This window comes from Tachyglossus aculeatus, chromosome 12, assembly GCF_015852505.1.
Source record: "Tachyglossus aculeatus isolate mTacAcu1 chromosome 12, mTacAcu1.pri, whole genome shotgun sequence".
NCBI classification, from domain to species: Eukaryota; Metazoa; Chordata; class Mammalia; order Monotremata; family Tachyglossidae; genus Tachyglossus; species Tachyglossus aculeatus.
The window spans coordinates 32831706-32845788 of NC_052077.1; the positions used below are offsets into that span (position 1 = coordinate 32831706).

At 42.9% G+C, this 14083-nt stretch overlaps 1 protein-coding gene across 1 annotated transcript; it reads left to right on the plus strand.

Moving 5' to 3' along the window:
- The first annotated feature begins 349 nt into the window (after positions 1–349).
- LOC119935606 lies at positions 350–14083 on the plus strand. The gene is made up of 9 exons (XM_038755019.1): positions 350–871; positions 3555–3641; positions 7155–7367; positions 8205–8227; positions 9724–9869; positions 10215–10318; positions 10410–10508; positions 11694–13104; positions 13921–14083. Exons 1-9 carry the CDS (start codon positions 425–427, stop codon positions 13932–13934), a joined length of 2544 nt encoding a protein of 847 aa, XP_038610947.1. The 5' UTR covers positions 350–424; the 3' UTR covers positions 13935–14083.

Below are 14083 nucleotides of genomic sequence, written 5' to 3' on the forward strand. Positions count from 1 at the left end.
GGCCTGGGGGTCCTCTCTCCCCCCGGGAGCTGAAGGAAAGGGGCTTGAGGATTTTCTCTCCCCTTGGGAGCTGAAGGGAAGTGGGGCCCGAGGGTCCTCTCTCCCCCAGGGAGCTGAAGGAAAGAGGGGCCTGTCCTGTGTTCTTAACACTAGGTGACACGGCATTCGACATCTTTTAGACTGTGAGCCCACTGTTGGGTAGGGACTATCTCTACATGTTGCCAACTTGTACTTCCCAAGCGCTTAGTCCAGTGCTCTGCACACAGTAAGCGCTCAATAAATACGATTGATGATGATGATGATCTTCTCTCTCCCCCCAGGAGCTGAAGGAAAGAGGGGCCTTAGCACCTCCGTCCCCCCCGGGAGCTGAAGGAAAGGGGGGCCTGAGGGCGATCTCTCCCGCAGGGGGCCGAGTCCCGGGGAGATGGAGGCCAGCCTGACGTGCGCCGTGTGCCTGGAGCTGCTGGACGAGCCCGTGACGCTGCCCTCCTGTTCGCACAACTTCTGTAAGAAGTGCGTCACGGAGTGGGCCTCGGCCCGGAGGCCGGTGTCGGAGGCAGCGGCCCCCGGCCCCCGGCCGCTGGTGTGCCCGCTCTGCCAGAAGCCGTGCCCCCTGGCCCACGGCGGCCGGGTCACCGACCTGCCCGTCAACAGCACCCTGGCCCAGGTGGTCGAGCTGTTCAAGGTGGGCGAGCGGCCCCCCGGGCCGTCCTCGCCCTGGGGCCGGGCCTGCGGGCAGCACCCGGGCATGAGCAGCCAGCTCTTCTGCCGCTCCTGCTGCTTCGTCGGCTGCGGCCTCTGCGTGGTCAACGACCACCAAGGGGTCTTCCATTCCATCGGCAGCCTAGACTCCGCCTACCAGGAGGAAAAAGTAAGCCGGCCTTCCGCCCCGAGGGGCACCACCGGCTTGGCATTTTAGGCGCAGGGAAGCGGAGACTAGCCCGTTGTGGGGTAGGGACAGTCTCTGTAGGTTGCCGACTTCTACTTGCCAAGCGCTTAGTTCAGTGCTCTGCACACAGTAAGCGCTCAATCAATACGGTTGAATGAATGAATGAGGCAGAGAGAGACCCTGCACATCAATCAGTGCCCCAATCCATCATTCAGGGCCCATTGCGGGCAGGGATTAATAATAATGATGATGGTATTTGGTAAGCGCTTACTATGTGCCAATCACTGTTCTAAGGGCTGGGGAAAATACAGGGTAATCGGGTTGTCCCACGTGGGGCTCACAGTCTTAATCCCCATTTTGCAGATGAGGGAACTGAGGCCCAGAGAAGCTAAGTGACCCGCCCAAAGTCTCACAGATGACAAGTGGCAGAACCTGGATTATTATTATTAATAATAATGGTATTTGTTAAGCGCTTACTGTGTGCCAAGCACTGTTCAAAGCGTTAGGGAAGATACAAGGTAATCAGGTTGTCCTACGTGGGGCTCACAGTCTTAATCCCCATTTTGCAGATGAGGTCACTGAGGCCCAGATAATAATAATAATAATGATGGCATTTATTAAGCGCTTACTGTGTGCAAAGCACTGTTCTAAGCGCTGGGGAGGTTGCAAGGTGATCAGGTTGTCCCACATGGGGCTCACAGTCTTAATCCCCATTTTACAGTTGAGGGAACTGAGGTACAGAGAAGTGAAGTGACTTGCCCAAAGTCACACAGCTGACAAATGGCAGAGCCAGGATTAGAACCCATGACCTCTGACTCCTAAACCCGTGCTCTTTCCACTGAGCCATGCTGCTTCTCTGTTACTGCCGGTATTGTCCTTGCCCTAGCGCTTAGTACCGTGCTCTGCACACAATAAGCGATTAATAAATACGATTGAACTGAAATTCATTCGAACGGCTTCACTGAGCGCTTATTGTGTGCGGAGCACTGTACTAAGAGTTCAGTACAACAATCAATGGACGCATTCCCGCCCCACAGCAAGCTTGGGGTTGGGGAGAGGCAGACATCAATATAAATATAGTCTCCCAAGCACTTAGTACAGTGCTCCGCACACAGCGTTTACTGTGCTTGTACAAAATGCTTGAGAGAGGACAGTATGGCAGAGTTGGTAGGCGTGTCCCCTGCGCTCAATGAAGACTGGAGAGGGGAGAGATATTAAAAACAATCTATATGTTGTCGATTTGTGCTCCCCAAGGTCTTACTACAGTGTTCTGCCCACGGTAAGAACTCAATAAATATGAATGTATGAATTACAGAGAGTTATCTAATTGCTGTGGGGGCTGATGGAGGACTGGTTAAAGGGACCAAATCCAAGTGCAAGGGCTAACCAGGATGGAGAGGGAGAAGAGGAAAGGAGGGCTTAGTCAGGGAAGGCTTCTTGGAGGAGGAGATGGGTCTTCAATAAGGGTTTGATGGTGGGGGCGGGGGGAAGAGCAACTCTCTGTGGTATGAGGAGGGCCAGGCCAAAGGTAGGATGTGGGCGAGAGGTCGGTGGTGAGATAGATGAGATGGTGGGACCCTGAAAAGATAAAGATATATATATATATATATATATATATATATATATATATATATATATATATATTTATCTTTATATATATATATATTTGCGTACACCTGTTAGTGTGGTACATTTTATTTTGTTAGTATGTTTGGTTTTGTTCTCTGTCTCCCCCTTTTAGACTGTGAGCCCACTGTTGGGTAGGGACTGTCTCTATATGTTGCCAATTTGTACTTCCCAAGTGCTTAGTACAGTGCTCTGCACATAGTAAGCGCTCAATAAATACGATTGATTGATTGATTGATTGATTTTTGCCCACATCAATCAGTCAATTGTATTTATTGAGCGCTTACTGTGTGCAGAGCACTGTACTAAGCGCTTGGGAAGTACAAGTTGGCAACATATACAGTCCCTACCCAACAGTGGGCTCACAGTCTGGAAGGGGGAGACAGAGAACAAAACCAAACATATTCACAAAATAAAATAAATAGATATGTACAAGTAAAATAAATAAAAAGAGTAATAAATATGTACAAACATATATACATATATACAGGTGCTGTGGGGAAGGGAAGGAGGTAAGCCTCCTCACTTGGGGCTGCTTGATCCAGCCAGGACGTGACTGGGAGGAAGAAGAGCTTAAACAGTGCTTGGCACATAGCAAGTGCTTAACAAATATTATTTGTTAATAATAATAATAAACAAATATTATTATTATTAAGAGGAGGAGGAGGAGCAGTAGAAAGTGCTGTTGTGCGAGACCAGAGCTCATTCCACCTACTTGATCATTAGTACAGGAAGCTGTGCAGTTAATGCTCAATAAATACCCCTGATTGAGAGCTAGCGGCAGTGTCCATCGGGGCAGGTGTCTTTGAGTGATCCGATTTTAGGTGGACGAGGACAAAGGCTCAGTAATAGTAAAACAGCTAGGTGAAAAAGGTGACCCGGAAGCAGATTTTGTGGGGTTTATATCCCAGCTTTCCAAGAATCGTTAATGGAGATTGAACTGTTTTAGTCACCTCTCATTATGTAAATAAAAATTGGCAAATTAGGCAGTGAGCATTGTTTTTCCATTTTTTTCAAAGACTTGAACTGTTTCTTGCAGCTAGCTTTCTACTGCAGTCTGAAACAATTAAGAACAACAGATGAAGAACTTAAAAAGAAAATATCAAGTAATTCAAATGCGAATGAGGTAAATATTCATCTATGTATAATTTACAGTGGTGTAGGGGGCTGAAATCCAAGAGTTATGTGTGTACACATTTGACTGCCTAAATTTGAGTATATTGGAGAAAGTGCATTTAAAATTTCATTTCCATTCGTATTTCCTTTGTGTAATACATAGTGTTCCGTGTTTTCAGTGCTTTAAGAAAAAGAATTAGGAAAAAGATCATTTGTTTGGTACTTTTTTCTAACATTTTCACCACTAAAATGGATTTAAGGTAATTTTATGATTGGTCGTCCTAAGTTGCTTTAGCACGTTTGTGTGGCAGCCTTTCAATATCTCATCCATCATCAAAAGAATCAGCATGGTTTAGGAAGATATCTAGAAGGTTAGTCACATTACACATCTTATAAGTATTTTCTTGTCCTGGGGAGTTTCTTGTCCATAGTCTAGAAAAAATCTGGGGTAATGAATAACTGACCCAGGCTGTCAGTTTTTGCTTATCATTTCTGAGTATGTCATCATTCTTCTCCTTCCAGTAGAGTCCTCACATCAAAACTGAGATCTGAAGTACTTTTAAGTTTTCTTTGTCTTTTACATTACTTATGCCGACAGGCCACTGTGATGTTAGTCACTTGCAGTATTCATTCAGTCATATTTATTGAGAGCACTGTACTAAGGGCTTGAGCCCTGTAGGATATTTGTGAATTATTAAAAATGAAAGCTAAAATCTAAGCTCAACTTTTTGAAATGTAAAACAGTTTTTACCCCAATCAAAAAAAAGTAGCTTCCTGAATTTTTAGACAAGAATTTTGTTTTTGGAATAAACAAATCCCAAGTGTCAAATGGAGAGCCACAGGGATTGGCTCATATGAATCATTTTTGAGGCTATTTTTGAAATCATTTTTCAAGCTACCTAACACCTGTACTGCATCAGGGTCTAACCAGGATCACATACATTCGTTTTAGCAACCCGATTGCATTTTATCACCTGTCCCAACGCTGGCCCGTAATTCTACTTGCTTGGGAAATGCTTGGGAAAACAGGCAACATGTCAAATGGACATTTGTTTCATAGGTATGGGAAAAAATACAGGGAGAACTTGTTCTTAACAACTTTTTTTGTAGAGCGCCTTTCATCACTGCTAATCAGAAGCAGTTGATTGATTTTAGTCAGGGAATATGTCTGTTTATTGTTGTATTATATTTTCCCAAGAGCTTAGTACAGTGTGCTGCACACAGTAAGTGCTCAATAAATATAATTGAATTTTAGAGAAGTGAAATTATTCCCAGATTTATGGAACCTCCCCTCCACTCCCCCCCTCCAAAAAAATTTTTTTCATTTGCATTAGAAAATATGAAAATTGATTCATTCCCAGCTTGGTTGCCTCTTGACTGCTGCTCTTTTAGAAGAGCAACAAAATAAAGTTATCAGATAAAATGGGCAGTAGTATCCATTAGCCAGATTCTGGAAGCAGTGTGGCCTAGTGGAAAGAAGCAGGGCCTGGGTTCTAATTCCGGCCCTGCCACTTGTCCACTATGTGACCATGGGCGAGTCACTTCACTGTGCCTCAGTTACCTCATCTGTAAAATGGGGATTGAGTCTGTGAGCCTCGGGGTGGTGAGGCAGGTCATGGGTTCTAATCCTGACTCAGCCACTTGTGTGGTATGTGCCCTTGGGCAAGTCACTTAACTTTTCTGTGCCTCAGTTACATCATGTGTAAAACAGGGATTAATGATGGCATTTATTAAGCGCTTACTATGTGCAAAGCACTGTTCTAAGCACTCTGGAAATTACAAGGTGATCAGGTTGTCCCACAGGGGGGCTCACAGTCTTAATCCCCATTTTACAGATGAGTTACTGAGGCACAGAGAAGTTAAGTGACTTGCCCAAAGTCACACAGCTGACAATTGTCGGACCTCTGACTCCAAAGCCTGTGCTCTTTCCACTGAGCCACGCTGCTTCTCTAATTGAGATTGAGACTGTGAGCCCCATGTGGGACAGGGACTGTGTCCAACCCAATTTGCTTGTAACCACCTCAGTGCTCACTACAGTGCCTGGCCCAAAGGAAGCGCTTAGCAAATATTGTTATCATTTATTATTATTATTAGAGCCTGGCATATAGCAAGTGTTTCACAAATACCACAATTATTATTATTGTCATTATTATGAAGAGGGAGGGCGTTCCAAGGCAGAGGCAGAAAGTGGGAGAGAGGTCGGTGGCAAACCTCGAGGGCGGGAATCAAGGCTACTAACAATGCTGTACTCTGCCGAGCGCTTACTAGAGCGCTCTGCACAAAGTGCTCAATAGATGTCCCTGAGGTATGGAAGAGAACAGGGACGGGATCACCATTTCCCTCCCCGATCCTTCCCTGGAAAAGCCTGGTCCCGGCAACTTAAGTTCTCCCTGCCCCACCTATTAGGTGGACTTCCCAGCAGGCCATTCCTTTTGTCCATCAGCCTGGAAGGACTGTGGTGCTGGTCAACCAGTTCAGGATAGTTCACATTGCCAACAAATCTTCCCGACAGCCGGGCTCTCGTTCTTATTGCCTGTGGTTTTCATGAGGGCCACCTGGAAGGCACGGTGGTGTTGGCCATTTCCCTTCCCGTCCACACTACTGAGCAGGCTTAGTGTACATTTGTATGTTACATGTCTAAAAATCATCTCTGCTACTGTACACATTCAGTCCTCATGTTGAGGACACAGGTCAACTTTTAGGTAGTCAGTTTCACCTGGATCTAATAATAATAATAATAATGGAATTTATTAAGCGCTTACTATGTGCGAAGCACTGGAGAGGTTACAAGGCGATCAGGTTGTCCCACCGGGGGCTCACCGTCTTCATCCCCATTTTTACAGATGAGGGAACTGAGGCCCAGAGAAGTGAAGTGACTTGCCCAAAGTCACACAGCTGACAATTGCCGGAGCCGGCATTTGAACCCATGACCTCTGACTCCAAAGCCCAGGCTCTTTCCACTGAGCCACGCTGCTTCTCATAATGAAATCTCATAAAATGATCTAATAAATAATAAATAAATAATCTAATAAATCTAATAAAATCAGTTTCACCTAAACTTTCATGAACCTTCACAGCTGCCTCCTCTCTAGGCATCCTTAGCATACAATCAGTTTACCTGCAACCTCCCCACCATGGCAGCCCCCAAGGTTAAACCTTTTCATTACCCAACACCCACCTCCTCAACAAAAAATCAAATGATACTCTCTAGTCTGTAAAATAAGTGGTATTTATTGAGTACTTAGGTATTGCGCCTATACTAAACACCATGGAGGAAAGCAACAATTGGTAGACACATTCCCTGCCCACGAGAAGCTTACACGACCTTTAACGGAGGGGACGGACATTAATATTAAAAATTAATGTGTGTGACATCACTTCCTGCCTTCCTAAGGCCACAATAAATGTGAAATCGAAGAATGGACAGGCAAAAAGTTGAATGGGCTTACAGTTTTAACGTTACAGAAAAAAGTTTTGCTTTTTTAAATTTAAAATGCTGTTGTAATTTCACATGCTCTTGAAGAGTGAAGCCACCATCATTGAAACTGAATTCGAAAAAATTTCCCAAGTACTGGAGATGCGGAAAAAACAGTTGCTAGAAAAGCTTGAAAGACAAAGGAATATGAAAGAGCATCAAATCTGGAAGAAAATGGACAACAATAAAAATACCATTGAGAACTATCTGCAGGAATGTGAGAAACTTATTGATGAAGTTGATCCTCAACGTTTCCTAGAGGTGATGGTTTAATGTGGTTTTTTTCATTCGAATTGCACGACCCAGAAGAGTACATTTTGAAAGTTTACAGTGTGGTCAAAATATATATAATGCTAAAGACACTGAAGCCAGGTAATTTGACAGTGGCAGGCAGCTAGTTTCAGAACACGCATCCCAGTAGTATTGCAGAAAATACAATACTAGTTCCTTTTGTTCAGTCTGTCCAAAAATGGAAAATTTACCTCTTCTTCTGCCCTTAGTTAATCCCAGTTTTATATTCATGAAGTCCACCTGGATAAATTGACCTTATTTTTGTTGGCCTACAGTTTAGGAATTTCCTATAAAACTAGAAGCCTGTGTTGGATCCTGGCTGATAAGGAAATTTTTAGAAAATTCATATTGGCCAGTATATGTTGTAAAGAACATCAGCCTGGGTTTAGAAAGTTAGTTAACCTTTAAGATAGATGTTCCTAAGGTAAGTATGGAGAAGGGAAGAAGATTGAAGGAACCCAAGAAATCAAAGTTCATTAAAGGCGGGCACATAAATTTAACCCCATTTTTTGCTGATTTGTTGTTTTTGGAAACGGTACAGTAATTTTCTTTGGGAATTTTTAGGTAGATAAAGAGCCTAAATGACAGCAGTAGAATAAACATCTATTGAAGTAGCCAAAGTTTACTTATTTTCAGTGGGCCCCTATTGTGGATTTTTCCACGTGGAACCCTGCTGTGCTCTTCTGAAGCATGTTTGACCGATGATGTGATGGCATTTTAATGACTTTTAACAGGAATTCAAAAGAGAAGACAAACCATACTAATTTCCCCAGGGCGAGTCTAATATCTCTTCTTTTTAAATTTCAGGTGGCATGTGATTTGAATAAAAGGTACAAATATTTCATGTACAATATGTACAAATCAGGTTTTCTAGGTTTATGAATATAAGTAGCTCATTTAAATTGTCATTTCGTAATTTTATATTTAGTACTTAAATGTTATTTTGATCCTGGTGTCATATGAATGCTTCTACCAGGTGCATAGCCCCTATTCTACTCTGTGGGACCATAAATCGGGAATTGTTAAGTGCCGTTTATGAAGGAAACATCAGAATTTCGCATGCTCTAGGAAGCATGTTATCTCTTGGTTTGAGGCTGAATAGCGTGCCTTTCCTCCCCAGCTTCCTTTGAAGAACTCTTTGGAAAACTCATCTTTCAGTTCAAAGTGTATTTTTGTCAATACAATGAAAATCTATTCTGGGGCAGCAGCAGGGGAAACAGGTTAAAATATTGAATCAAAATGGCATTATCAGAAATCACCAAAGGAAAATTTATCCTTCCCCATCAAGTAGATCTTGTGATTAATAAAAACTTCTTCTTCCCTTTCTATTTCCAGGATCATCTTTCATAAAGTCACCTTTTAAAATCAGTTTTACTCCGTTAGTTCTTTGGTGTTCTAAAAGGCTTACTACTTTTCCTTTTTTATCAGCAAAACTTCTCAATGAAAAATGGATTGCTTACTACTGAGATTTGTGGCAAATGTTATTTGTCCTCAATTTTAAAAATATTTACCTTTCCAAAAATTACTTTAAAAAGATGTTACTGTCTTTAACTTGCTGGAACCCTGTCTCTAAGGCATTGTTAGACTACATGGTTGCTTGCTGAGTAACCTTGGGCAAGTCTGTTGTCTTTGTAAAATGGGGCCTCAGTACCTGTTCTCTCTCCAACTTTGACTGTGTGCCCAATGTGGTACAGGGACCATATCCCACCTGATTATCCTATTTATTCCAATGCTAAGTACAATGCCAGGCACATAGTAAGCATTTAATAAGCATTGCAAGTATTATTACTATTATTAGAATAGGAGATCCATTTCTCTGTAGTACTTTTGGCCAGAGGTTTACCTAACTTGATGAGTACTATTTTAGCTGCAGTGGAGGTGAAACGTGTCCTTGGAAATTTTACTCAATGAACACTTACCAGAGCATTAAATAGAATCTGATTGATTGAAAAAGTTTAAAAAAAACAAACTTGGAAGGAAACAAAAAAGTTCTCACTTTGTCTCCTGAGCCATAGTCTTTCCTTTTTAAATGTTTGAGCAGCAATAACATCCTTTTTTCAATCCCTTGCCAACTTTACCTGAATTTGATTTATACCAGTTTCAAGGGAAGCATCACTAAAGTCCCAGAGCTAGTGGTTACCCAACGCAGTTTTCTCCAAAGCCGAGAGAGTAGAATGGCTCCAGGTGAACATCTGTGGGGCCGTCGGGTGACAAGCTTACATAGTTATGGCAGGGGTCTGTTATGTATAATAAGGGGCACGGTCTAAGTCGGTAGATAATTTCCCTGCTCGCAGTGAACTTGTGAATTTTGCCTTTCTTTTCTCAGAGTGAAGAGTCACCTTGAGTTGATGCACTTGGCATCAAGCTCTGAGAAAGAGCCCGAGTTCAAAAACAAACAAGTATGTAGTAAAGCTGTGATAAAAGAAATATTGGCCTTGGAGCTAACTGAAGTGGATTTGGACAATGCGACAGGTGGTTATAAATAATTTCCAGTTGTATAATCAATCAGTCGTATTTATTGAGCGCTTACTGTGTGCAGAGCACTGTACTAAGCGCTTGGGAAGTACAAGTTGACATAGAGACAGTCCCTACCCAACAGTGGGCTTACAGCTGTTACTCCTTTAAAAATCTATTTAGTGAAACATGCATTGCCCTATGTCTATTCACGTTTAGGCTTGGGTAGGTTAACATGGCTATTTAGCCTTTGTAATTCCATTATGAGGAAAAAAGCTTCTGAAATGTGTTACTGAATTCGGGTGTTTGAGTAATCAATTTCTTGAATTTTTTTTCCTAACCTGTCCTAAAAATCTCCTGCAGATTTCCCGAATGGAAGAAACAAAGATTTAAATGGGAAGTTCGTGTTTAAAACAGCTTCTAAAAAATGGAAGCTTTCAAAGGATTGTCGTAGCTTTAACTATCATGTGAGTTCTCTAGGTTTAATAGATGTTTTGCAGTTGTTACTGAAATGGTGGTTTCCTTTCAACATCGCTTTTAATGCCTTGCTTTTTCCAGCCTGTACTAGGATCTGATGTTTTGCAGAATGGTCAGATCTGTTTTACGCGGTTCATGTCCATCTCATTCACGGAAAAGTTTGAGAATATGAGTCACGAGGTAAGAACTGAAATTTCAGGAAGTTACTTTTTTAGATATTGCAGAACTGGCGATAGTCATGTGATAGTGACTACAGTCTCCCAGATACAAGTAAAATTCCTTCCTGCTGTTTAATCCTTTTCCCTTCCTTACAAAATCCTATTTCACTTGCTCCATTTTGGATTATTCAGATTCATTCATTCAATCGTATTTATTGAGCACCTACTGTGTGCAGAGCACTGTACTAAGCGCTTGGGAAGTCCAAGTTGGCAACATTATAGAGACGGTCCCTACCCAACAGTGGGCTCACAGTCTAGAAGCTCTTCCCACATTCAAAACCTGCATAAGATGCAGCATGGCCTGGGTGAAAGAGCAAGGTCCTAGGAGTGAGAGAACCTGGCTTCTAATCGCAGCTCTGCCAATTGCTTGCTGTGTGACCGTGGGCAAGTCATTTACTTCATTGTGCCTCAGTTTCCTCAACGGTAATAATAAAGCGCTCAATAAATACGATTGATTGATGATGGCATTTATTAAGCACTTACTATGTGCAAAGCACTGTTCTAAGCGCTGGGGAGGTTACAAGGGTATCAGGTTGTCCCACGGGGGGCTCACAGTCTTAATCCCCATTTTACAGATGAGGAAACTGAGGCACAGAGAAGTTGCAACTTGCCCAGAGTCCCACAGCTGACAAGTGGCAGAGTCGGGATTTGAACTGTAAAATGGGGATTAAGCACCTGTGCTCCCTCCTACTTAGACTTTGAGCTCATTGTGGGACAGGGACTAATTTGTACTTACCCCAGTGTTTGACACAGAGTAAGCACTTAAATAAAAAGCCCTACTAAATCCCATCTCCTCCAACAGGGCTTCATTAAGTTGTCAGAAATAATAAATACAAACATCAATAATGAATTGAGGCAAGTATATTGGAATTCCATGCCTCAAGCCACAACGAAGTTATGCATTCAACTTTTTAAAACCTATTTTAAGGATGAGTTCATTTGGTTGAAAAAAGAAACCTTGGAGTTTGGCAAAGAGTCTTGTACTAGCAAATTATATCTGTAGAAGGGAAGCTTATTGTACTCAATGCTTTTTTAGTGGTGTTTTCCCATAACACAAGAATAAATTAAAGAAATCTAAAGTTGATGGTTAATAACCTTTGGTTTTCTGTTGTACTGAAACTTTCTGCCTTTTCCCAAAAAATTTCAGGAGCTACGCCTCCAGTATTATGAAATACACCAAAAAGACGCATGCGATCAGAAGACGGAAAGTTTCTCGGAGAACCCAAGTTCATCGATGTCTTCTGTTCCCAAATTTGCCAAGAAAAAGACTAAATCTCCAAAGAAAATGCATTTTTCATCACAAACACAAGAAAGGCTGGCTCCCACAAGTGATTCTGACATTTGCAATCGGAAGGGTTTGGTGGCAAATTCAGATTTCCCTGCATTAAACCTAGACTTCGGGTTTGGAACTAGGGTTCAAAGTAATGAAAAGACGCAGTTGCCGTCACTTAAAAATTTTGCCGCGATTCCAGCCAAATCATTTGTTTCCTCCTTTGTCTCACCGCGCCCCGCAGCAGCAGAATTACCTCTTACTGCCTCAAAGCCAAATGACTCTGAAGGAAAAGGTTCAACTTCCACTTGGAGTGCAAGTAATTCTGCCAGTGCACCAACCACTTCGCCTCCCTCAGTATTTACCTTTAGCAAATGTAAGACTCAACCTCACAAAGAAGCTCATCAGGATGGCTGTGACAAGGCCACATCTGACTGCTTAATGATAGTAGACAGTGAAACACCGGAGACTTCAGTCGGGGCAGATCCAGACTCTGCTACACCTGGAACCAGTTTGCCTTTCGGTTTCCAAACTTGTCTAGGATCCAGGCAGAAGAGCTTATTCCCGCCATCCCCCTCTTCCAGTACGACTCGTACCTCTGAACCACCAGCTCAAGGAAGCCTGGCCTTTCGGTGGGGAAGCCAGATGAAGGGCACGGTCATCACGGTAGGCGCAGAAAAGAATTCCCGACAAACGGAGCCGGCGGGAGGCGTCTGTGACCCTAATGCCAAAGTCATGGATTCTGCCGCTGCTGCTGCTGGACTTTTCACCGGACGTGCAGTTCACAACGATTCTTTCGTTTCTCTATTCTCAAGGAGTTGTGATCTGGATTCCAAGTTCCCTGGATTTCCATTTTCCTTCAAGCCGCTAGCTTCACCTCAAGTCACAAGCGCAGGTGTTGGAGCGGAAACCAATCTAACGCATGGGAAAAACCAGTCAGTTGACCCTAAATCTCCGCTGCCGAAGTGTTCTGTGAGTGTGAGTCCAGGGGCTCTCTCCTCTTCGATGGCGTGTCAAGAGGCGGGGGTGCCGAACACAGCTGTGAACTTCCAGGGGAAGCCAAACTTTTTATTCCAGTCAGTCATCTTCGGATCTCCGGTGGGAACTTTCCCCCATACGGCGGCACAGAGAAAGCTCGGAACTGAAAAAATGTACAGAAAAGTCGCAGCAAACTCCTCACCACCAGATGACTTGAAAGGCGTTTCCAGCGTGCAGCCTCAAAATGCCAAGTGCCCAACAGTGTCAGAAGTTGCAGAAGAAAGAGCCTTCAAAGGAGCTAGCCCGAAGGGTAGGTTATTCTTCGGTGGTCAGGAACTCCAGATTTGAATTGTAGTTCAAATTAAGCGCTTAGTACAGTGCTCTGCCCATAGTAAGCGCTCAATAAATACGATTGATGATGATGAATTGTAGCTGCTGTTTGGCAGCTATAAATTCTCTCGGTATATTGTGATAAAATCCGCATTTAGCTTCACTATAATCATATTTTTTCCATTTCTTGAGAAGCACTGAGGCCTAGTAGAAAGAGCCCAAGCCTGGAAGCCAGAGGAGCTGGGTTCAAATCCCAGCTCTCCCACTTGCCTGCTCAGTGGCCTTGGGACAGTCGCTTCATTTGTCTGAGCCTCAGTTACCACTTCTGTTGAATGGGGATTAATCCTCTCTGTTTCAGTTTAGACTGAGCCTCCTGTGGGACAGGACGGTGTGTAATCTTATTACCTTGCATGTACCCCAGCACTTGGTACAGTTTCTGGCCCATAGTAAGTGCCTATCAAGTACCATTAAAAAATATATTTTTTTGTGCATTAATTGGAGTCAAAGCCAGCCCTTTTTGTTGTTAACAATTATAATTCTCCTGCCATCTCCTTTTTAAATTCTTCTTTCCAGTGGTCTCTCTGAAAAAGTATCACTGCATTGGGTCCTCTGTGACTGACCAAGCTAGGCAAATCACTGAACCTCGCTACTCCAGCTTCTCTAGAACTACGGTAGCATCACCTCACAGATTCAAGGGGATTAAATATAGATGGGTGGATGAGAATATATTAAAGAAAGAATTGTTAAATTACTGAAAATTTAATATTCGATCATTTGTGCTTTTTTTCTCTTTCAGAAGACAGTCAATGAAATCACCTTGGATGAAAGATTTCTGCAGAGCCTTGAATTCCTTTCATAGACAAATGCTTAAAATCCAGTGTTAAACCCACTTCCTTACAATGTAGTCTGAAATCAACACGCTTTTTTAATGTAATTTGTGAATAAAACGCATGAAAACA